The 25,163-nt window shown below is 29.0% G+C and overlaps 4 protein-coding genes and 1 pseudogene across 5 annotated transcripts in view; 4 read left to right on the top strand and 1 right to left on the bottom strand.

Annotated features, from left to right (window-relative positions):
- The first annotated feature begins 38 nt into the window (after nucleotides 1-38).
- Nucleotides 39-5,579, top strand: LOC114931442 (uncharacterized; annotated as a pseudogene). The gene is made up of 2 exons (XR_014924921.1): nucleotides 39-1,127; nucleotides 5,012-5,579. The product of XR_014924921.1 is annotated as an uncharacterized LOC114931442 (transcript).
- Nucleotides 5,580-9,797: 4,218 nt separating this feature from the next.
- Nucleotides 9,798-11,569, bottom strand: LOC114931444 (nurim homolog). The gene is made up of 3 exons (XM_029303483.2): nucleotides 11,216-11,569; nucleotides 10,506-10,986; nucleotides 9,798-10,071 (listed from the first exon to the last, which is right to left on the bottom strand). The coding sequence occupies exons 1-3, from the start codon at nucleotides 11,340-11,342 to the stop codon at nucleotides 9,948-9,950; spliced, it is 732 nt and encodes a 243-aa protein (XP_029159316.1). The 5' UTR covers nucleotides 11,343-11,569; the 3' UTR covers nucleotides 9,798-9,947.
- A 236-nt stretch (nucleotides 11,570-11,805) lies between these two features.
- Nucleotides 11,806-14,047, top strand: LTV1 (LTV1 ribosome biogenesis factor). The gene is made up of 7 exons (XM_029303482.2): nucleotides 11,806-11,980; nucleotides 12,071-12,617; nucleotides 12,690-12,901; nucleotides 12,987-13,115; nucleotides 13,201-13,392; nucleotides 13,528-13,767; nucleotides 13,848-14,047. The coding sequence occupies exons 1-7, from the start codon at nucleotides 11,978-11,980 to the stop codon at nucleotides 13,959-13,961; spliced, it is 1,437 nt and encodes a 478-aa protein (XP_029159315.1). The 5' UTR covers nucleotides 11,806-11,977; the 3' UTR covers nucleotides 13,962-14,047.
- A 287-nt stretch (nucleotides 14,048-14,334) lies between these two features.
- Nucleotides 14,335-16,146, top strand: Vha13 (V-type proton ATPase subunit Vha13). The gene is made up of 4 exons (XM_029303503.2): nucleotides 14,335-14,505; nucleotides 15,109-15,209; nucleotides 15,334-15,432; nucleotides 15,606-16,146. The coding sequence occupies exons 1-4, from the start codon at nucleotides 14,424-14,426 to the stop codon at nucleotides 15,678-15,680; spliced, it is 357 nt and encodes a 118-aa protein (XP_029159336.1). The 5' UTR covers nucleotides 14,335-14,423; the 3' UTR covers nucleotides 15,681-16,146.
- Nucleotides 16,147-17,738: 1,592 nt separating this feature from the next.
- dnr1 (E3 ubiquitin-protein ligase defense repressor 1) overlaps nucleotides 17,739-25,163 on the top strand; it is a 129,794-nt gene continuing 122,369 nt past the window's right edge. The window contains exon 1 of the mRNA XM_029303534.2: nucleotides 17,739-18,379. Coding sequence (XP_029159367.1) covers nucleotides 18,293-18,379 — 87 coding nt within the window. The 5' untranslated portion in view covers nucleotides 17,739-18,292. The remainder of the gene's footprint in view (nucleotides 18,380-25,163) is intronic.

Genomic DNA, 25,163 nt, shown 5'->3' with positions numbered 1-25,163 from the left:
CACCTGCGCCATTCACGGTCAGCCAATCCCTGTGTCGCCGAAACCGCGTGAAGCATCGTTCTCTTCCCCGTACCTCTTCTTAGCATCCCCATATCATGCCAACGCGGCAAGTCGGATCGCGCGACTCGACGGCTTCTGAACTCTTGCGTGCTCCCGTGCGCACTTCCCCCACATATACAGCAGCGTTGATAGTAGTATGTGGGTAGTGGGAGAGTGCGCTAATGGCACGATAGTAGTAGTCGCGACGGCGCACTGCTACGCGAACACACAGGAAGGGGGAAAGTTGATGGTACGTTGCCAGCCGGTCGACGCGCAACGCGGCCGCTTACGGCTCAGTTCGCTTCGATCGGTCAAGGTGTATCCATGTTATTTGTGTTACAGTTCGTTCTTGCCTTTCGTCTTTCTCGCGTCTTTATTCGCGACGTAACATTGCTTCGTAAAAAGGAATGGAAAAGAGAAATTGGTAACACGTTTCGTTCGATGATTCTTTCTGCGATCTTTCTACAACATATTTTCTCTTCATGCGTTCGTACAGATTTAAACTGATCGTATCCGGTGCCAAGGCCTTTATCTCCTCTCCTCTCGTCCTTCGCATTTACTCCTACCTTTTTTTTTTTTTCTATTCGCTCCTCCCTTCTCTCTGCTCGTTATCTTTCCATTCCACCACCTCCTCGATATCGTGTGCTACACGCTTCCGGCTGACAGTGCGCTTTTTAGGCCTGCGCGCGCGACTCGCGCGATGGACGTCGCACTCGTCGCAGTCCCTTCTCTCCTTTCCTTCCCCCTCTTCCAAAAGCGATTCTCTCGATGAACCGCAGATCTCCCCGACGAACGAAGAGGGTGGAGTCCGTCACGGATGTTTCATACGAGATCGTCAGGCTTTTACGATACGACGACCACGACGACGACGACGACGACGACGACGACCACGACGACGACGACAATGATAATGACAATGACGACGATGACGACGACGACGAGAACGAGAAGGGTATCCCGGGTATCAGATCCTACGCGTTAAAGGACAGGCGCCATGTCGTCGTTTTCCTCCTCAAGCGACCGATCGATCTTCCTCAGCGGCGCAATGTGCGCGCAGCTGGCTGGTATAAACATCTCCTCGGCATCAAGTAAGTGAAGATCGAGCTGAGAACCGAAATCGAGACATCTGATTCAAGTGATTTCTTTAAATACACCATGAAAATATTCTCTATCCACGGAGATGTAGAAATATCTCGCATTTTATACGCGGAATATATATAGAAAAGATTACACACACATATTTTAAACACACACACACACACATCTTTCCTATTCTAAAACTTAACTAATAAACTTTTTACTATTCACGCTTCTAACATTAATTATGATTCTTTTTTTGATAGTTGACTTTTTTTTAAATTTTTCCCATTACAATAAGATAATTTATGCATTACGCAAAAAAATATTCTCGATCGCACTTATAATTGCAGTTACGTGCCTACAATTACAATAAAAATATTACGTATCTTCCACATTTTTTGTATGTTAATTGTATGTGAATTAAAGTAAACTTGTAAATCTTGCTATATATTTTATTTTAATTAATCTTCTCGAAGATGGCTTTTTTTTACATTGTTATGAAAAATTAAAATTAGCCGTTGATGTAGGAAAATTCTATGTGATTTCATTTTTTTATCTTGATTCTTCATGACAAAGTTTTCCTATTTTATTTTTAACTCTAAATTTTATATTAAGTTTAGCTCTTCTATAAATATCTCGTATACTACAAAAATATTTTTTATTCATTGTAACAGAATATGTATCTATATATGTATATTTGTGCCCAAAACTCTTTATTAATTCAACCTTTTTAAAAAGATTTTTTATAAAATGCTAGTCCACCAAGATTTGATGCTTTATAAAAAACCTTTTCGTAAAAAGATTGTTTTTATTAAAAAATGTGTAAAATATATAGATATTTTATACACACACAAACTTTTGTGTATCTTAATATTTTATTATCTGATAAACTTTTTTAATTTTGTTAATTGTTTTTCAAGTTTTTTTAAACATTTTGTTGTGAAAATAATTTGCGCATTATAACTCATTTTTCAAACTATCAAAAATAAATCAAATCTTTCATATACGACTTTTGATGTATCTGATATAATGCTTACTAGATAACGAAAAATTATTGTCTGAAAATTGCTTTTTATTTATATTTATTGGGATGCGGACGTGAAAAAATCATTTTTTTGATATGTATGTTGTGTATAAAATATATTTAATTTTTTTTATATAAAATGTAATATATTTAGATTTGTAAGGCAAGTTCTTAAAATTATATTTTTTGCGTAATGTCTATACAAAGTACTTTATTTAGATAGTTATAAATAACATTTAGGGCCGGTTGTTTCAACTTCTCGATAAATTTTACTTGACAGATAGTATATATCTTTGTTTTTTGTTTTCAGATAAATTTTTAATAAAAGACGAACATATGCTATATCTGTCGGATAAAATTTACTAAGAAGTTGAAACAACCGGGTCTTAATGTTATTTATTATTAATAATTAATTTCTCTTTCTTTAATGTATTGTTCTGTTATTAGATAATAATAATGATAATTCTTTAAATTTATCTTTTTTACTATAAAAAATATTAGAATGCATATAATTATACTTTGCAAAATCTATTTTCTTGATGTAAATGTTGATTCAGTATAATTTTTTTTGTGATTTATTCACTTATGCTGTTACAATGCAGTTTTATAATACTGTGTACATATTTTATATTATAGCGTAATACATAAGAGTATATGTAAAGTATATGTAAAATTTAAAAAAATAAGTATTTTTGGCACGAATGCTGGTTCGAAGTATAACTCGCTATCAATTACGTAATGGCGAGATAACGCGATCGCCACGCGGTTTTAACATGGTTCCTTAAAAAAATCAGAGATAGATATATTAGACTAATTGTAAGCCAAATATGAAGTACGAAAAATAAGTTGATATCTATATTAATGAATTTGCATTATTTCCTATTAAATTTAAATTAAGTTTTAAAGTGTTAAAAATTAATGTAAAATTAAAAGAAGTTACAAAAAAATATGCTATTACAAACTATCGCTTAAGATTTAGAGTTTCGCGAATATAGAAAATATATATATAACTTCACAATAGTAATTTTGTTGAAGATTCGTGGAGATTTATTTGTTATACTTTTTTCATTTAATATTTATTTTTTTCTTGATAACTGTCAATTCAAATCTACTATTCGTATCAATATTTCATTTATAATAATTTATTATATAGTTTAGTTTTAATTCCCATTTTTCTTTCAGTAAAATTTTAATTTTAATTCGTTATTTATACTCTTTTATTATAGCTTTTTTTTTATCTGAACTGATTAAAAACTTACACATACACACAATTTTCTAAAATTGGAGTTAATAAATATTTGAAAATTAAAGTAGTTATTAAATAATTTAAAAAACTTGAAGAAAATTATTAAAGAAAATCAATACATATAAATATAGAAAAATGTGTGTGTGTGCAGCTAATCTTATTGTTAAATAAAACTAATAATGTTAAGAGTACATGTAATTAAAAATGGAATATTTTTCATTGAAAATTCTCGCATTGAACGCATTTCTCTGGGATAAACGGCACACCCAGTTAGTAGTGGTATAGTGTTTAATTATATTAACCACGCTATAGAGCAATATTCCCTGAGTCATTCCTGTTACATATACTTATTTCGTCGCATCACCCTAATTCGTTAGTCTTTTACACAAGCATTTCTACTTTATTATTTCTCAATGAATTTTAAATCTTTTTATTTACGCGAGTATTTTTCTAAAATTACAGATAATAATATCATTAGATTATAAGCGATAATGAACAATCATGTGGTAATTAATAATTTTAACAATAGAGAATTATTGATATATTTATCTTTTGCACACGATTATTTTTGTTAGAAAGATTCAAAAAATGAGGTAAAACTTGATATTAATTATTAATTAAATATACACTGTTATTTAATAAAACCAAATTATATGTATATTACATTATTAATCGTGAAAGTAAAATTTTGAATGAATAATTTTGTGTTTGATAAATTATATATGATAATTTAAATTATATTTTAATTTTCAGATATATAACTAAATTCTTTCGAATAAATTCGAGTTATTTTGAAAACAAAAAAGAAATCAATTTTATATGTATGTATATGTTCGTGTATGTGTAATCAAATATTATTTTTTTTATTTTTGTATTTTATCTTTGATTTTCTATTTTTATATCCTATTTATTAAAATGATACATATTTATGATGAAAGTAATAAGCAGATAATTTTGTGCATTGCGTGAGTATATAAATATTTTTCTAATCTTTTTTTCTCCAAGCATAAATAGAATTCTTTTATTCTCGATTAATTAATTATAAATAAAACAAATATTTCTAGTTTCAACAGAACATCATTGTTTATATGAGACATTAGTATTTATAAAAAAAAAATATATATATACATATATATATTATTACATTTCTGTTATATATTGATATATATTGATATCATACTTATTTATGAACTTAAAAAAAAACAATTTTTAATTCGAAAAATCAAACTTCTTCTATTTCGCCGAGATAAGCAAGCTAATTCATCCTCTGATGAGCAAAGGACAATATACAATATGCTTTCTCCCTTTTTGAAATATAATTTAACAATATACATATAATATTAAAGTGCTTTTTCATATTAAAAACATATTTTCTCAACCAATTTAATTATACAATTAGATCCTCATCTTTTGATTTTTAATCTTTATTCGATTAGCGAACGTGAAACATTTAACATAAAATAAAAAACAAACAATAGAATTATATATGCATTAAAATTAATAAAAATACCATTTCGCTTTCTAAATCATTGCTTAACGCATATATGAATGTCTGCGTATGATATATTCGAAAATATGCTTGAAATGTGAACTTAATATCTAAAAGCTTATATGGCTTCTAGCGTAACTTGTTGGAGCGCGAATGACGAGTGGTAACATGCTCTTATCCTGCGCCGGATAGACGAGCCATCGGCTTGTTTGCTTGAAACGCGTCGAGAGCCACCGCCACGTATGTGCATAGCTCATGCGCGAACGCGGATAGTCTGGCGCCAGCAGGTGCGGTTAAATATAGCTTATGCAACGGTATCTTTCTCCGCTTACTCGCTTGACTCCCTCCGCCTTTTTCTGTTTGTCTCTTTCCTCTGCTATTTGAAAAAAAAACATGGTTGATAATACAATACATAATGTGAAAATATTTAAAAAAATGTTTGAACTTTACTTGAGAATCTGTTCATTTAGCTCCCGATAATCAGTTTATTCAGTTTGTTGCATAACTTATTAAAAAATGAACTTTTGTTTCCAATCCAACCTAATCATAATGAAAAATATGTTCTTATATAGATTTATTTGGCACCGTACTATAACTATATATAGAGTTATAAGCATATATATGTATGTGTTTGCAAAAATATATGTATTTATTAATGTCAGCCTTTTATTATATAAATAAATATAAAAAATAAATATAAATGGTTTTTGTAAATAAATAAATAAAATGTCGTTTATATGTAAAAGAACAGGATTATTTTCTAAAACATTGTCTCCGCTTTAGAAAAGATGCATTTGGCAATTTTCACAGACATCTTTGACGCAAAATATCTTTTCATTTTCTATATGTATATAAATGCAAGAAAATAATAATTGTTGATGTTAGTGTAATAATTAATATTATAAGTATTATAGTATATAAATATATTATTTATATAAATTTATTTTAAAGGATATTTTGTAAAAGATAAACTTAGTCCAGTATAAGCTTATGATTATAAATCCGTCGACTCATTTGCGTATTTTAATACATGTCATTCATATTGACCAACATGCTTCATTTGCATCTGCAACAAACATGGAGTCCCAGTCGCGTATCTTGTGTCTTATAACACGATAACATTTCCATTTATATGTATAATATTTCATCTTATTTTTCGCATTTCTATAGAATCAAAGGTCTCCTGATATGTTACAAAAAATTTGATCGACGCAATATATAAAAATTTTTTTTATAATTTTCTGAACAACTTTTAAGGATTTTTCTTCTTGACTATTAAGAAAAATTGTAATGTATTATAATGTAAGTAAAGCGTTTTTTTATTACTTGTTTTATCTTTTGTATAATATGTACAATATGTACAAATAAAGAAATATTTTAATTATAATTTTTTTGATCAACTTAAAGGAACTATTTTTTTTTATAAAAAATTATTGCAATTTTTCGATTTTATTTATTTATTTTAATATCTTTAAAAAAAAATTTTTTATATATACAAAATATTTCTCACAGATAACGATATACGGGTGTCTTTTTAAACTATTAACTTTTTCCGTTTAAAAATTAGACGCAAATTTCTGTTACAAAAAATAATTATTGATATTGTCCATTTGATTTTCTTAATATTTTCTAAACTTTTTACAATGTATATATTTTTTGAAAAAAATTGGATTAGATATTTTTAAATTATTTTATTATTATTCCTTTTTTAATCACATTTCTTTAATGAATTTCTTTACAATATTTCTTTGATAAAAAATTATTTAAAATTTAGAAATCTTATTAATCTATAATTTAAAAATAATCATGCGATAAAACTATTTTAGTAATAATATGACGAGTTATTTCAATATTTCTAGTTTTGTCAATTAACAATATCTTATAATGAGAAATGCATGTACGCTTAGGGAATTTCAGGAATTTTTAGAGAGTTTCAGGCGTTCCCGTTGTAAAACGGTATTCTGTAGACAGAATAATCCATAACTTGTGTCAGAAAAAAAACATTTTTTTCTGGTGTAATATTACACTCACGAAAAGTCTCGAATGAAAATTGTGCATTGGACGTTTCTCAAAATCTTTCTCCGAATATTTTTCTAACCACTCATTTGTCTTGATCTAAAATTGGTATATAATAATATTAATAATACCATTTAATAATTTAATAAAAATAAAAAATTAAATTAAATTTTATTTAATAATAAATATAAATATTACATTGTTGTGCATTTTCAGTTATAATAATTTTTTCGGTATTATTTTATGAATAATATGTAATATATCCTATAAGAAAGTATATATGTATTGCAGTTATAAAAAATATAAACCATACAATTATGTATTTATTTATTTATAAGTTTTTTCTATTAATATATTTTTATATTCTATATAATTAATATAGAAGTAATTAATATAAATCAAAAACATTTTTTTGGAAAACAGACTATTCTAAATAATTTCTCTCTCTCTCTCTCTTTCTGTGAAATTACGACTTTATAATTATATTTTTTATTAATGTCGACAATTTAGGAATGTTATTAACTATTTAATGGAGAAAGAGTGCAATTAAACGAATAAGAAATAAACATTAGAAATAATATTCTCTTTATTTAATTTTAAATAAAAGGTTTAATTACTTTAATTTTAACTATTAAAATAATATGCATTAACAATATTAGATTATAAACGAATATAACAATAAGTTTAAATATTACAAATTCTTAGTCAAACGATATATATACATATATGTATAATTTTTTGAAATAGAGAATATGCGCGAAATTAAAGTGTATCATTATTCATTCAAAGTAATCATACAAAAAAATTATACATTATTTTTTCCGAACAAATATGTATGCAAAAATAGCTAAATTGATAAAATTTGTTTTTTTATACATATATTACAATAATCATTTTAATTTTATTAATAATCATATGTAGAAAGAGATAAATTATTTCGTTTTATTCAATCGCTTATTAGGAGTTTTAAAATAGGTTACATTTTAATAACATTTACGCCACTGCTAAGATTATCGATATATTGATACAGATTGATTTTGGTTTAAACAAGTGTTCTTTTGATAGCTCATCATTGAATATATTTCATTGAAATTGAATTCTAAGAAATCAATACACATTAATATTATACATTACTGTTTATTTTGCTATAGATTTTTATATTGAATTCTGTCTGCAATTAAAAACTTTGTTTTTTTTTAACAACATAAATAATTATAATTGTAAGGAAAATGAAAAAAATTGTGAAAAGTTATATTCATATACTTTATCACACATTTTTCTTTAAATTAATCAATTTGATGAACATGGCGCAAAGAAAATTCATTCGTAAATAAATTTAGCAGATGCAATCATTTTCTTAAGACATGTATTAATTATATGCATTCAATTTGCAACTACTAACATAAAGAGATGCCAATGCGATTAGTTATTTAATACCACCTGCAAGTAATATCGAGCTGTTGTTATATTTATCTTTATAGCTTTACTTAATTCGCAGTTCACAAAAAAGTTTTTATTCATTTTTTTATTAATCGTTTTTATTTAATGAAGATAATAACTATAATCATTTTATATTATATAAAAAATACAGAAAATTTTTTTATATAGGCACATATGTGTAATATATATTTGTATTAATTATATTTAATCTTTCTAATAATGCTTATTAATATTATTGAAATTCACTAATCTTAGTGTGAAAAGATATAATCTAATGCCTATTTTATATATTAAATTTTTGATATTTACATTAATCTAATATCTAAAATATTAAAGAAATTTAATATAACAAATATAATATTACGACGTGCATGTTATTTTCATGTTACCTATATGTATATCTTAAAAGTCTGATGCGACGACCAATTTGGGACTCGCTTTCACGAATATCACCATGACGACACTTGCATATAAATGCAGGCATCGTCTGTAGTTCGAATTTTTTGTAATATTTAAACTTGGCCATCGGACACACACGCAAGAACGGAAAGAGAAATGGAATGTCTCTTTTTGATTCTTTTTATTAATCTTATTTTGTTTTAATATCTAAAGTCTTTTCGCACACACACACATGCAGAAAAATATATATTATACATTAATATAAACGTGCTTATTTTATGAGTATAAATGTATTATTTTTTTATATACAAATTATTTGTTTATTAATTTCGTTTTTATTTTTTTTAGTAATTTTGATAAGATTTAAATTATCAAACCAAAAGAAATATCCAAAAAAGAAGAAAAAGAAGAGGCAGGCAGAATACAAGAAAATTTAGTTAAAAAGAAAAGATCTTAAGGAGAGCAAAGGTCGCGCCGCTCCACGTGGTCGCAAGATGGCTGCCAGCGATGGAATATCTGTTCACATCTTACCGGGCAGCATTAGATTGGAAGTTAAAACTTCTAATACTGTCAGGTAAAGATGTCGTCAGAATTCCGAAGACAACGATGGAAACGATTAATTATTCAATAAAACAAACTTTGCAACGTCATATAAAGTCTTAACCTTTGCGACGTAGTTTTATTTTTTTATTAATATTTATAAGAATATAAATTGATGATTGTAAATAAATAAATCTACATTTTTTGTAAATACAAATATAGACAGAAATTGAATCATATGAAACATCTAATATAACAAAATATTTATATACATATATGAAAAAACGTATTTACAGAGAGAAGCAAAAATCTTTCAGTTAATTTTACAAATAAAAATAATTAACATTTTCTTTCGCTTTTTATGATTTTGTTATCTTACTAGTATTATTTGATCATCCGGTGGATTTTAATGTAAAAATAGATATGATCAAAATTCAAAAATTTTTTGCGACAATGAAAATTCGTATATATCGAAAAAACATTAGATAACGAATAGAAATAATTATTTAATAAATAAAACCAGCTATTTTATGTTATTTATTATACAAACTATTAATTTATATTATCTACTAAGTTTATTATTAACTAATGCGAAATTCATGAGAATAATGCATAAAATGTTAAAAAGATCAGAAGTGAAAATAAAGGAAAATATGTAGTAAATAAATATATAACTAAGAGAGTTCTATTTGCTTCTGTCTGAAATATCTGATATGATAACCATAATCTTCAGAATCTATGGTCCACATCAATGCCATGTATATCGTTAATATGATGGCCAATAATAATCGATCCATACTGAAAAGAAATAATGTTCATTAGTATAAAATTGATTCTCAACTATTAATTTATTGCAATTAACAATTATATAATATTTAAAAAATAAAATATAATTATACTATTAGTCTAATAAGTTATTAAGAAATTGCTATATATATATATAACTTGAATAAAAAATTATACAAAAATATTAAAAATATACATATATATATATATATATATATAAGAAAATTGTAAGAAAAAATGAATAAAAACGTGCTCTCCCTTTACTCTCTCTTTCTATTTCTTTTATTTTTATATTAATTTCTATATATGAATTTTGTTTATATACTTAATTTTATTTTATATACTTTTATATACTTAAATTTTAGATTTATATTTAATATCTCTTTTATGATAAGATTAAACAATCATAAAAATGCAAAGGATTAAATTTGACTCCAGAACTTTACCTCATGAAAGGATAGATCCATAAAATAATGAGAAATCCAATGAAACTAGGATGCCTCATATGTTCTATGTATCTGCGTAACTCTTTAGATTTTGCATCCAGTGGACTGTTCTTTCCAGATACTTTGTACCAAACCTGCTTAAGTCCACAAAGCTCTGCAATGTCCATCATGATACATCCACTGTAAATAATGCACCAAGAAAATACATGGAGACCAGAAAATAGCATCCAGACTGTATCATTGGAAGTTTCAATATTCCATATTTTTAGGGCTGGAGATTGCTGCCACTTATTAATCAAGAAATGAAGACTTGCAGAGCTGCAGGCATTGTAAATACTCCTGCTGAGATATTCGATATGTAGTTTAAAGAAAATTTGCTTGATAAAATCACTGGCCATAACGGAGTGTTGAAAGATGAAAATTGAGAGCAGTGACATGTCTATTAAGAGGGTCCACAGGGTGGACTGTATTGCGTTATCACCTGAAAAAAAGAATTCTAGATTTAACTTTGCAAAAATTATTAATAGAAAGTATATTTATAAAAATAACAAATATACATATATATACACATATATATATACACACACATACAGAGAAAATTATACAATATAAAAGATTATTTTTCATTTGTTTTTAATTTATAGTAGTTTTTAATAATAGAAAAACTTCATAAAAAGATATATTGCGGATCTTAGAAAATAAAACTTTACCTGATACTGTACGAAGACTGTCATCCTTATTGTGACTCGATAAGAAATAGGTTAGATTACATAAAATATAACAAGTATATACAAAACTTGAGGCGCACACAGTTATACTTATTACGTTTAAAATCATTTTCGATAAATATATGACATAAATAAATTATGATATATAACAGTTTTCGTTATAAAAATCTAGTTTTCTACACTCAATACTTCGTTGTGTTATTTTGTCACGAAACAATTGTACATTTTTGTTGTAAATATGTGACTCGTCACAGAGAGACTCGTCTATAAATAAATCCGACATACAAATACGTACGTAGGTACGTCAAGTTTATTTACATGATGAATGTCATAGATATACGTAATTAACTTAGATACGATATATTCGATCCGCAAATGTATAGTTCGATAATAACGCCCTCTGGGCTGCGTTTGGGAAACGCGCTCATATAATTTAGTTAGGGACTTTTTGGGAACTTGAAAAAAAATTCTCTATTCGATGGCCAATCACGTAACTGTATCCATCTTGTATCTTCTTGCGTTTATGTCACAGTTCCATCTATGTCTTTTATATGTATATGGTTTATGATAATGGATAGCCATTTCTGATTGGATACTGGGTAAGAAAACATTAGGGTTAGAAAATACACCTTTCTTGCTATAAGTATGCAATGTGAATGTTTAGTTTCACAACGTGCTCACAATTAAATTCACAATAAAAATATAAATACTCATTCAATTAATTCAAGCACATGATAAATTAAAATGGTAAGTCTTAATGTTCAAGAATAGATGTTTAAACTCGTATATTAAAATTGTAGATCGGTAGAATCAATAAAGTAATAATTGCAATTGCAGCCGAAGGGGAAAAAAAAGAAATTTATCGACAAGAAGGACTCTGTTACGTTCCATCTGGTCCATCGATCGCAAAAAGATCCATTAGTGGCAGATGAAACAGCACCACAAAGAGTTCTCGTGCCAGTTGGTAAAATACAAACGGCAAAAACAGAAAAGAAGACAGTAGACGGTGAAAAACGCAAAGAGGAACAGCGAAAATATGGAATTTACTTTGATGACGACTACAATTATCTACAACATCTTAGAGATGTCAATACATTGTCGGTCGAATGGGAACGCATCGAGAATACTAATGTTAAATGTGAAAAGGATGCCCCAAAAATCAACTTACCGTCCTCTGTTTTTGCATCAAATGTCGAGGAAAAAATTGGTATGCTCAATAAAGCAGCACCGGTCTCTGGACCACGATTGGATCTTGATCCAGATGTGGTGGCTGCCATGGATGATGATTTTAATTTTGATGATCCTGAAAATCAGTTGGAAGATAATTTCATAGAAATGGCTAATGCTGGAAGTAGCGATAGCGAGAATTCTGACAGAGAATATGGTACTGTTTAATTTTCCTAAATTTAATAATAATGTCTTGTGCTTATTTAATCTTTACATTTTACTTTTCTAGAATATGAAATTAATGAATCGGAAAATGAATATGAATCTGACGGTAATATGAATTTATCTGATGAGGAGGCAGATGAAGTACATAGCTTAAATGGACCTCAATACACTTTCAAGGATGAAGAAACGAAATCAAGATTTACAGATTATTCTATAAGTAGTAGTGTGATGAGAAGGAATGAACAACTCACACTATTGGATGATAAATTTGAACAGGTTTAGATTTTTATTCTTTTTAATTTGTTACAATGTTATATATATATATATATATATGTTCTAATTTTTTTATTTATAACTATAGTTGTATGCTGGATATGACGAAAATGAAATTGGTGCTTTGGATTGTGATGAAATAGAAGGATATATAGCACATGACTCAGACCTTATTCTGCAATGTGCTGTTGATTTTGAAAAGAAACAGAAAGAAGCTGTAAGTATAATAGAAGATATAAGTAGAATCGAAAATATAAGTATAATATAAAGAGTACAATAAAAAAAATGTACTGTATTTACAGACGGAAAATATTGCAGAGCTTATGAAAGACAGAATGAAAATAGTAGAAAGAGAATGTTCGAGTTCAGAAGATGAAGATTTAGAAAAACTTGTTGTCAATTCTCGTGAAAAAGAAAAATGGGATTGTGAAAGTATTGTTAGCACATATAGTAACATTTACAATCACCCTAAATTAATTTCAGAACCTTCCAAGGTGAGTTATTTTTAATATAATGCCTGCAAACTTATTTATTCTACTAGGAAATATTTGAATATATAGAAATGTATAATTTTTAATTAAACTTATCGAAACTATATGTTTATTTGTTTATTTTTTTTTTTTTAATAGCGTTCAAAGAAGATTGAAATTGATCAAAAAACAGGTGTTCCAAAAAATGTATTAGGCAACACAGGAAAATTAACAGCTGAGGCATTAGCCCAATTTGATGCAATGGATAGTCCGTCAAGAGGTTCTCAATCCATAGCAGAAAGTAGAAAATCCACATTAAGCATTTTAAGCATACGACCTAAAGGAGAAACTTCAGATGCGAAAAAAGAAAGAAAAAAATTGCTTAAAGAATACAGACAAGTATGTAATAGGTTATTATTAAACATTTAATGACTAATTTTATTTACTCGTACAGTATTACACAATTTTTGTGATTTTAGGAAAGGAGGATAGAACGAAAAGCGAACACCGAGGCATTTAAAGAGGAAAAGAAACGTCAAGAAAAAATTAGATTGAACAATAGGCAAAACATTCAGGGAAATCGTATGCTATAAAACTTTCTGTAAAAATAATATGCGTTGTAATGATATGGAAATACAATCTTTACATGTAAAATAAAATTGTATTCTAAATATTATAATTTGTTTATATTTCTCTCAATTTCTTTATTAATTTAAATTCTAATCTAATATGTTACATTGTAATAACCAAAATGGAAAGAGAAGTTAACATCTTTCTCATATTACTTAAAATTTCATTATTAGATTTAAAGGGACCAAGAATCGTGAAATATTTTAATCATTTTGAAAATAAATATTTCAATTTTTTAATAAAAACAGTTGCGTACAGTAGTAACAATAATTTAAAAAAAAATTGAGCAAGCACGTGAGAGATCACGGGACAACGAAACGTCGTGTTGTAATGTAAGGCGGGACAGAGGACAGAGGGCGGAAGCTCCAAAGTCATATGATCGATTCGTGATAGCTCTGGTTCTCCTCTCATCGCACATCGCAAAGATGGCTAGCCAGACGCAGGGTATTCAGCAACTTCTGGCCGCCGAAAAGCGTGCTGCGGAGAAGGTGTCGGATGCTAGAAAACGTGAGTTTATCGATTCGCATTCGTCGGCAAAAAATTCGCATGAAAAAATGTCTGCAATGTGGACGTGACATTTCATCGCTCGATCACGAGACTTGTAGCCTTTCGGTTTTGATATTAATAATTCTTTTCGAAGATAATGCGTGTAATAAATTTCGATATTTCGTTTGAAACGATGCTACAGAGCATCTAGAGAGCAAATTTTAATTGAAATATTCATGGCATGCTTAATTGCGAGAATTCGGCGAGGACAATCCTGACTAACCTTGATGTTTGTGTCATTCGAGTAATTTAATTCACCAAGTTTTATTTAAATTTTTATAGTCTGATTGAATATATAATTTTATTTAGTGGAGCTTTACCATTTCTCATTTCCTTTGCTTATTTGTTATATATCGATATTCTATTTTAATAATTGTTCAATTTCTGTAGGAACTCTGATCTAAATGTAGTAATATTAATGAAATATACATATATATAGAGTATAGTGAAAACTGTGCTACAAAACATTATTCTATTTTTATTTTCATTTTATTTTCATATTTTGGAATGTAGAATTATATATCTCAAATATGCTTCTAATTTATAACTTCTATTTGCAATTAGGTAAAGCACGTCGTCTAAAGCAGGCTAAAGAAGAAGCCCAAGATGAAATTGAGAAATATCGGCAGGAACGTGAGAAACAATTTCGTGAGTTTGAAGCCAAAGTAAGTATCATTTCTCATTAATTTATAATTATGGTGAGTTTTAATTATGGTGTTAATAATTTTATATCATAAGCTCCAATTTAATTACCAGTATTTAATTATGATATTACTTGTATTACTATAGCACATGGGTTCGAAAGAAGATGTAGCTGCACGTATCGAGGCTGATACACGAATCAAGATAGAGGAAATGAATCAGACCGTCGCTGTGCACAAAAACTCGGTGAGTTTCTTAGTATACACTTTTTTAAGTTAATAAATTATTAAATAAATTTATAGACTTAAATTATAATAAAATTTAGTTAATAATATTAATTAATTAATACAATACGTAGAGAGATAAATCTACATGAGAACATTACAATATTTCTTTTCATTTTTTCTTTCATAATTTAGGTCATGCTTAAAGTTTTGGACTTGGTGTATGATATCAAGCCAGAATTGCACAACAATTATCGCATTGAGGTCTAAGCCGCAGGAATTGCATCTAATAGTTATAAATAATATACTATATATTAATGCTATAAATGTATACATTAAATATTATTGTTCACTTACACCATATCTTAACGTATTTATCGCTGTTATATCGTATGACATGTTATATTTTATTGGAGAAACTATACAGTGTAGCTTTAGACAGTGATACTCAAACTACTACTAGAATTTTTTCCGCAATTGTTATACGACAATAAATGTGTCCATATTATTATTATCGCTGAGCTTTTTCGTCGGCACGTGTTTGGATAGTTTGAGAATTACTGTAATGTATTTGCATCATAACAAAAGAAAAAAATGTAATATGTAATGGAATATCATTCGATGTGTCATGGCCTAGACACATCGGAACGATATATTATCATTAAGCTAAATATGGCTAAAATAACCTAGGGTGATGGTAAAGAATTCTTTGTTGTTATAAATGTATTGTATATTATTAGATGTCATTCCATGATTTCTGTCACATCGAGGACGTGAAACTTAAGATTTTTTCCTACAGCTTTTCGCGGTTTACGGACATGCTCCCAGTCAATAGTGAACCACGTAACGATGTAGCAACATTTAAATTTGTTTTATCTTTTAAAATCTATTGAATTTACGAAATGAGTAGGTTTGTCTCATATATATATATATATACACACACACATATATATATATATATATATATATATGTGTGTGTGTGTATATACACATACCCTATGTAAATTGACTAATTGTCTGCACAGTATTATATAGTGCCCAAAATAAAAAATTAAAGAAAAAAGAATAACTTTAAAATTCTCTTATACTTTTCCCATGTTTTTAAAAACTACTATTTTTAAATAGATAATTGCATACTTGATAACATGTTAATTTAATATAAATTGAATGCAATATAATTTAATATAAATAAACACTTTAAAATGAGACAAGAATTTGTATATTTAAAAATATGATTAGAAGATATTTATTAAATAGTAAATTTAAAATATATTTGGCAAATGTTACATGTAAAAAAACGAGTTTAATAGTAGTATACTAATAGTAATTTATCGATTTTTCAAATTTTATTATTGAATCGATTTATAATCGTGTCATGCTATTGTTTTATCAATTGGTATTGTATGATTCATATAAAAGTTTTATGATATAGTTATTTTTTCACGTTTTGTACAGACAATGCATTTATACAATTATTATTTTATAATTTTTATAAATCGGAGCTTAAATTATTTCTTTCTGTTACAACAATATTGTATTTATGACAATTGTAAAAATTTATTGAATTATATATAATCTCAAAAATAAAATTATAATAAATTCAAAATTATATCGCATTTATCTTATATTATTTTATAATATCAAAATTAATGATTAGTCTACTCTTTTCATTATATTTAAACGGACTGTCTCAGTAGAGAGTAGAAAGCTTTTTTAAGAATGTGAGTGTGAGTATGTGTGTGTGTACTCCAATATATATATTTTTATATTTTAAATTAAAACGATGTAGGAGAAAGAAGGAGTAATTATATTTTAGAAAGGTAGAAAATATACAACTCGGAAGAATAGAATATGCTACAACGTATATCAAGAAAAATCTATGCAAATAAATAAGATTCTCATTAATTTTAATTTTAATTTTGAGTAATAATTTTATTGAAAATCTTCTCCGAGTTTGCTGAAACTTTACAATGTTTTATATTTTTGTGCGTAAAACGCGAATTTATAAATTAAAATCTGGCGCCTCTTTTGAGAGCGACAATTTTTTTTTTAATTTACAGATTCTCATTTTACGCATAAAAATACACAATATTGTAAAATTTCGACAAAATCTGGAAGGAGTTCTTCTTCAGTGTTCTGCTGCGTTAATCTCTTTTTATAAAAGAATATGCTTCGTCTATGTATTTTGTTGATTATTTATGAGCTAATGATTAAACGGGCTGTGAAATTGCGCCCGTTGATATGTACGTGACTGACGAGTCGTCACGCGCATGCGCGCCGCTTGGCTGCGCGTGACAGCGGCGATCAGCGATCAGCTGTGCGCGCACCTAACCTCCTCTCACTCGGCGCGCCGCGCTCTCGAGCGACAGAACGATAGTAGTACGCGTACGCGTTTCATTTCGTGTGTCTTGTATCCAATGTTGTTAACCACGGCGCTAGCGCCACCCGATAGAGAGCGGCCAGAATCTCGATTCGATTTCGCGACCTAAGCCGCGACAGCGAGGAGCAGTGTCAGTGCGTGTGCCATTCCGCGCCGAGAAATGGAAGTTGACGAGACGTGTTCGTCCTCCGACTCCGATACAAGAGCGAGCACGTTGCCGATATTACATGTAATCGCGCGCGAGTCCGTTGCAGTGACAGCTGTGCACGAACTTGTTCTTTGAAGTTCTTCTTATGACAAAGAAGGTATCACCGGGCACGACCGGTCGCCGACCAGCCGCGTATCCGGCCAAAAGATTGTTGTCATCGTCCCCGTCGAGTTGGTCGTTGTTGTATCGTACGCGTAAAAGTGTTTAGTTTCTCCGTTCGCTTGTGAGAGGAAGTTGCCGGCTAGGGATTAATAGGAGAATTTAAAGGCCGTCGAGGAAAGAGTGATCGCGAAGATGTGGTGTCTCGTCAGCCAAGCCAACTCCGTCATCCTCGAGGTGCAGGTCGATCCGAAGGCCATCGGACAAGAATGCCTCGAAAAGGTGAGTGTATACTTTTGTCCTTATTGACAATCAACACCGTGGTCTCGTCACATAAGACATGAAAATTTATTTCCAATTTTAATCGCTTATATGCATATATGATGATCATGTTCAATGTAAACATGGAATAAAATTATACTTGGTTTTTTCGGATTTTTGATGCGCAAACACACTCGCGTTTATATTGTTTACGATATTCATATTCAACATTCGCAACAAATCAATTTGTTGAAAACAAATATGGATTGTTTACTTAACTTAAGATATCTCGCACAACTTTCTCTCTCTCACAATCAGATATTTTTCGTACAAGCAAGCTTCGAATTCGTTTTAAATTATTCACAAGGAAATATCTAATTTTTCACACGTTTGCATTTTGAATAAAAATCTATTATATACAAGTATTTTGTACATAATATTATATGTACATATATATATATATATATTATATAAAGACTGTGTTAGTAAATTATGTGTATAATACATACAACATAACGATCTTTATTCCAATGAAATGACTTTTAATTAGGAGCTTTAGACGTAAAAGAAACTTTTTTTTACTTACCTTGGTAAGAAACTTGATTCTTTTTTTTTTAAGAGAGGAAAGAAAATTTTATTTTTTATATAATTTTTTTCATAATTATTTAAGCCATAATTAATTAAAATTCATTTAAGAAGTCTGTGAAGTTAAACTATTCCTTTCGATACGAGTCCGTATGATTCATAGTGCAAATTCATTGCTCGGAGAACTTCGAATATGATTCAGGTCGGGACAATTGTGCATGCTGCAATTTGAAAAGATTGCATCCTCATATTGTTCGGTATATCAAAGTGTAACAAGATTCGCGCTTCATATATGAAAGCGTATAATGAATAGAACAAATAATAACTCAACTTGTGCTTTCAACTTTAGAAAATTGCGACTTTTAATTTGCGAAATGTTTGCTCAATCACAATTTTTATATATAAAGTTATTCTCAATTAGATACAGATTTAGATATAAATTATGATTTCTGAAATTTGTCGGCGCGCTTTCAACAAATATAAAATTATGTGAAAAACATGAATTGCATACTTGCGCTTTTTCAATTAATGATTTCTGCGAATACACGTAGAGTAAATCCGATACAACGCGTTGATAACTGTCCAGATGAACGTAAATACAATGATCTACATATGAAAAAAAACTTTTGCACTCTGGCAAAGTTTACTATAAGCGCCACAAGCGCGTGTACATTCTCGGTTTCGATTAAAAAAAAACTTTGACTCTGTCTCTCTTGCTTGATACTTGCGACTTAATTTCTGTACAATTTCAGAGTAACGTACCAATATTCGGTTGTTTTAATTTGAGAAAAGTCATATACGATTATATTATATTTTGTAAACGTAAAGGATGCTTATATTAAGGAAATACTTTTAATAGTTTCAACTGCTTCTAACTTGAATTAACTACGGAATCATCGAAATATGTTGAAAATTGATCTAGTTTTCACTTTTATTAGAAAAGTGTTTTTGTTTAGGTCGGCTATATCTATTCTTCTGTTTACAAATATTTATAATGATAAGCGATAAAGTTGAAAAATCTTTATTCTTCGTGATTATACTTTATCTCATAGATAAACAGTATATTCGCAATTAGCTGAATGAGTCGTGCGTTAAATAACATAAGTACAAAGAAATTTTGATTTAATTTAACATCCGACTTATTTTCATATATTTACGCATATACACGCTATACATAATATATATTTACATATATGTATATGTATGTGTAAATTTTTAAGAAAAAAATGATGCAGAGGAAAAAGAGAGAGGGGCTTATACTTAGTTAGTGAAAATGTTTAATTTATTACATATATAGGTAAAATAATGAAGTTAACTTACATTATACACGCATAGAAGGGTCTTATTTCAAACTTTAATAATAGTTTATGAACGTTATACTTTGGCCTAGGTCATAATTCTCACGTGCGCAACAGATGTCACGAAAACATATATGGACGACATAAATGTTACTTTGACACTGGTGCCACTGCTTGGTAGCTCCTTTGAAGAAATTTCGAGTTTTTTGAAAAATCCGTTTTTGTAATTCTACTGATTTTTTTTTCGAAAAAAATCCTCTTATTACGTGAAATTTGCATACTTTTTACCGCGAGATATATTAATTCGAGAAATAAGCTATTAGTGAACAGCTGTATCATCATTTATATAGGACAGAATATAAATTAGAAAGTAAAAGTTTTCGTTGCTATTATTTAACATTATTCGCATAAATTTATAATTTACATTGTTTTATATAAATTTACAGTTTTAAATTATTATAATATAATGCATGTGTATATGTGCTACATTATATATACCTTGTACTCTTTTATTTATTACCATATACCTATATACGCGTCGCATGTAGAGAAGGAACCGGTTATCACACACGAAAATAATCTCGAAGGTTGGGATGAGCTGAAAATAAATCTCTAAAGTCTCTCCATGCGTGCATCACGCGTTCGTATAAAATGTTCGTTTTCTTTCATTCGAATAATTCAACGAAATAATATAGTCTAATCTATAGGCACATAATGCGTAATTTATCGAAGATTACAATATTTTTGTATAAGATAGATTTTTGTTTCATTATACGGAAAAGAGAATTATTTTCATTATTTATCGAATTTTGCGAATCTCACGAGTCTTATCATTATAGTTGACATATGGCAGTTTTAATGCTGAAAAATAATTCCTGAAAAATGAATTTTCTTATGAAGAAAAAAATTGCACAAATTTTCAGCATCTTTTGTATAATGATAAAATACTGTAATTTCACTATAGCTTTGAAATGTGTTTATTCGGTACAATTCGAAATTAATGCTCAAACTGTTAATCAGTGGGTTACCGGGAAACTGATGTGCGTATGTAATTTTTAACGAAACAAAAAGCGCTGTTTATTCCAACATTGTAATTACACAAATTATGCAAATTGGAACTACGCGCGCCCATCAAACAGAATCACGCTATGCATCAAAATTGTTTAGTCGGCGTTTGTTAATCTTTGTTGAAGATTGTATTGCGATAAATAAACTCTATTGGTGTGTCCTAAATGACAGAGTATAATGGGAACCTATTGATGGCACCGTGTTTACTACTAATATCAATTCGCAATTTTGTGCCTATGGTCATTGGATCCCGACTAGAGGTCAAAAGGTTTAATTGGGTTGCAATTTTACTGATCAATGCATTGATAGCTTTAGCTATCTGCAAGATTCTCGTACGTGCGCATTTTTCGCGCGTAATCAGCAAATCGCGACTCTGATGACATTGCCCTCAAAATAAAATGTGTGTTAATTAAAGATTTTTTGTCTTTCTTCGCATCTACTTTTCTCTTTCTCTTTCTCTTTTATATTTTTTACAGTTACATAACGCGCAGTAACACACACGCAGACAATATGCGTAAAGAATTTATTTACTCAAAAAACGATACGTTTTCTCATCGGTGACGGTGCGTTGCATCGCTATGGAAATTAGGTTGAAATTGGCCGGAATTCAATCCGGGAATCCAATTTGCCGTCGTCTTTGTGCTTCGCGGAGTCAATCCGATCGACGCGAGGCAGACGTTTTCGAGATCTAATTTGCGTTTACCAGGAGTCTATTTCCCGCTCTGTTCGCGTCATACAAGATGAACGGTAAAAGGAATGCGAGTGAACGTCTAAACTCTCCTGTCAGTTTCTCATGTACGGTACCGTAGGATCGCTCTTTCTTTATGCATGATAAAGCGATGTTTTTTTCGTTACATTTGCATTTGATTTGTTACAATTTCAATTATCATTGTGTGTACAGAGAATACTATTTTCATCCACAATTAATTTTCTTTTAACAATGATATTTCTTTACTAATTTAAGCTGATTCCAGTTTTAATTAATCAATTTTTATTAATGTTTTAATTAATCAAATTTAATTAATAAATTATATTTCAAAATTTGACATTACAATCAGATTTGAACTGAATAGAAAAATGTATCAAACACAATATGATTTCATTAGGGAAATTAGTACTTATATTTCGCGAATAATAAAAGAGAAGATATTACTTTGCATATATTTGTCGATATTAGTTACAATACGCAACTGTATTTTAAATCATCTAATATATTTTAATAATAAAATTATAATAAGATCTGCAAGAATCTGCATTCAATATCATGCAATTTGAATATCCGACGGAGATACGACGATGCGCTTACATACATTCATATGCAATTCAAAGGTCCGTGTTTTTCCTGCTGGAATATTAAAAGTTGCTTTTGGCTTTTATTCTCTTGATATTCATAAAGAGAGATCACGAGGATTTTCGTTTGTAACATTAGAAACGCGATACGTACGAACTATGAATCTTTTGAAGTATTTTGAAGACATACAGAAAAAAGCATCGTTTACGATTATCATAATTAAATCGTTATCCCATATTTTGTTTAATTCCATATTTCCTTTTTTTTTATCTATAATCTCTATGGATGTTATTTATCTCAAATTTTACTTATCAGGAAGAAGCGAGAGAGGGAGAGAGAGAGAGAGAGAGAGAGGGGAAATATATGGATGCGTCAATAATAAATTTTTAATTGTGAAATAAATAAACTAAAAATAAATGTTATATCTCGAGATTAAATAATAAAAATTGTCCTAAACACACGATTTTTATTTTTTACAATTTCGGATAATGTTGGCAACTCTTTCAGAACTATTTATTATATCAGGTCACTTTTCTATAAAATCTTTAACTCAAACTAATAATTCTAGTGGCAAATAACAGTTTAGGTAAGATTTAAATTTCAATAATCTTTTATGGACTTTTTCACATTTTGTTTTTCTTTCGTTGATAAATTCAGCATAATTTTACAGAGAATACAATACATCGTAAATGTAGCACGCCTTTTTCATCAATTCTGTATAAAAAATATATAGTAAATCGAATAGTATTATAGTAAATCGAAAGAATATATGTGCATGTTTTTAATCAGATATTTTATTCGAAATGTATATACTTGAAATCGATGGATATGTGAGAGAGAGAAAGAGGGAGAAAGAGCCTTATATACTTGATTTTGAACTCTCCATTTGAGGTCATTTTGGCAAGTCGTGGAAAATATACGATATTGGAACCAAATATTTTCTATGCGCATGAGAGAATCACCTCTCGATGCCGATGCACATGAAATTTTACGATGCCGTTCGATCGGCCGATTCGGATTTCCATGGCGAATCGGAAGCATCTGCTATTCGTTGTATTTTTTCTTTTACGTTGCACGATAAAATAATCGACGGAATGACTTACATTTTCGAAAGTGCATTTAATCGCGCAATTAGACTCGTATCGCTATGAGTGTGAAAAAGTTTGACATTGCTGATTGTAAAATAGAGTAATTAAAAAATATTGACATATCCCGTTAAAACTTTTGATAAAAACGAATTTAGCGTGAGAAATAATGTAAAGAATGTTACTACGAAATGAAACTCTTTGGCGAGACAGATAAAATTAGGAATTGTATAATTACTTAAGTCTTACGTGCGTAGTGTTAATATGCATAATATGTATTGCATTCAATTCTTTTGATTTTACAGTCTCATGTGTTATTTTTTTGCGCTTATTTTAAAACTTTTTTATTATTTTCGTATATGCGCGGAAGGAAACATATACGTGAAATATAACGCCATTGTTATTTTATTCTATATGATTTTTTTGTTTACGATTCTTTCCGAACAGTATAAGCTTGGAACGGTCATATCGCGAACCTCATGTCGTATGAGCAAAGAAACGTGTCTAAAAGTATTGTTTTACGACGCAAGACTTCTTTATTTACATTTGAATATTTCGAGAGAGAAAGAGTTGTGGGGAATGGAAGGAAAAATAAACGAAAATAAGCGATATAATTCTCTTTATATATATGTATGTACCATATATATAGTTATTTATACCTCTAAACTATAACAGAAAAAATATTACATAAGTAATTAAGGTTGAAAGAATAAATATCTTTCTCTCTTGCGCATCTGAACATATAGTACATTTTTTAAGGATCAGAAAGAAAGGGAAAGATTATTGTAATGTAATTTGCATGTTAATTATAGGATTTAATTTGACTACTCTTTTTGCGGAAACTTAAATAACAGGTAAGTTGTTACGTTTGCAATGTCGATTAATTGAAAGCATGAAAATTGAAAGGATTTTGCCGAGCTAAACTTCAGGCATATAAGTAGGTAGAAGAAAACTTCATCTTTTTATTAATTTCGAGTAAACTTTGATAGAATCTTAATCCGCTGCTGCAAAATTGTTAAAAACAAAAAAATTTTAAATAACTATCACCCTCACATCATCTTTAGCAGTTTGTCCTACTTTCTACGTTATAAATTAGAATATTTTATTTTTGAAATGTGTGTGTATAATATACCCAATATGTAATATAATATATTGTTTATCTTCATCTCTTTGCGACACAGGACGCACAATAATAATTTTTCCTTCAAAAGGATATTTGAAATTCAATTAATTTATCTTTTTTGGAGGATTGGCACGAAAGCCGAGATTTACGCCTTTTTATCATGCTAACGAGATTGCGCGTTTTCTGCCACTTATTGCATTTATGCAGTTTCTTCGGGGCGCGTCTGGTGTAAAATAAAATCTTACGATCAACAATGACTCCGACGAGAGAATCGCCGTCGATCTCTTCGGCGGGCTATTGTCGACAACGGATAAAAGTTAATTTTCACGACGAGAGTAACGTGCGGAAATGTAAA

Source organism: Nylanderia fulva, unplaced genomic scaffold (assembly GCF_048542155.1).
Source record: "Nylanderia fulva isolate GAGA-0341 unplaced genomic scaffold, ASM4854215v1 Scaffold27, whole genome shotgun sequence".
Lineage (NCBI taxonomy): Eukaryota > Metazoa > Arthropoda > Insecta > Hymenoptera > Formicidae > Nylanderia > Nylanderia fulva.
The sequence above is the reverse complement of the archived record's forward strand: the minus strand, read 5'-3'. Positions and strand labels throughout refer to the sequence as shown.

What these genes read in the sequence shown, in the direction of transcription:
- LOC114931444 (XM_029303483.2), bottom strand. Translation starts at nt 11,342, where the DNA reads ATGATTTTAAACGTAATAAGTATAACTGTGTGCGCCTCAAGTTTTGTA. An exon ending in CAGTCTTCGTACAGTATCAG is followed by an intron (nt 10,987 to 11,215) that starts GTAAAGTTTTAT and finishes TCTTTTTTTCAG; the next exon opens with GTGATAACGCAATACAGTCC. An exon ending in TGGATCTATCCTTTCATGAG is followed by an intron (nt 10,072 to 10,505) that starts GTAAAGTTCTGG and finishes ATTTCTTTTCAG; the next exon opens with TATGGATCGATTATTATTGG.
- LTV1 (XM_029303482.2), top strand. An exon ending in GAATTCTGACAGAGAATATG is followed by an intron (nt 12,618 to 12,689) that starts GTACTGTTTAAT and finishes TTACTTTTCTAG; the next exon opens with AATATGAAATTAATGAATCG. An exon ending in TAATTTCAGAACCTTCCAAG is followed by an intron (nt 13,393 to 13,527) that starts GTGAGTTATTTT and finishes TTTTTTTAATAG; the next exon opens with CGTTCAAAGAAGATTGAAAT.
- Vha13 (XM_029303503.2), top strand. Translation starts at nt 14,424, where the DNA reads ATGGCTAGCCAGACGCAGGGTATTCAGCAACTTCTGGCCGCCGAAAAG. An exon ending in GGTGTCGGATGCTAGAAAAC is followed by an intron (nt 14,506 to 15,108) that starts GTGAGTTTATCG and finishes ATTTGCAATTAG; the next exon opens with GTAAAGCACGTCGTCTAAAG. An exon ending in TCGCTGTGCACAAAAACTCG is followed by an intron (nt 15,433 to 15,605) that starts GTGAGTTTCTTA and finishes TTCATAATTTAG; the next exon opens with GTCATGCTTAAAGTTTTGGA.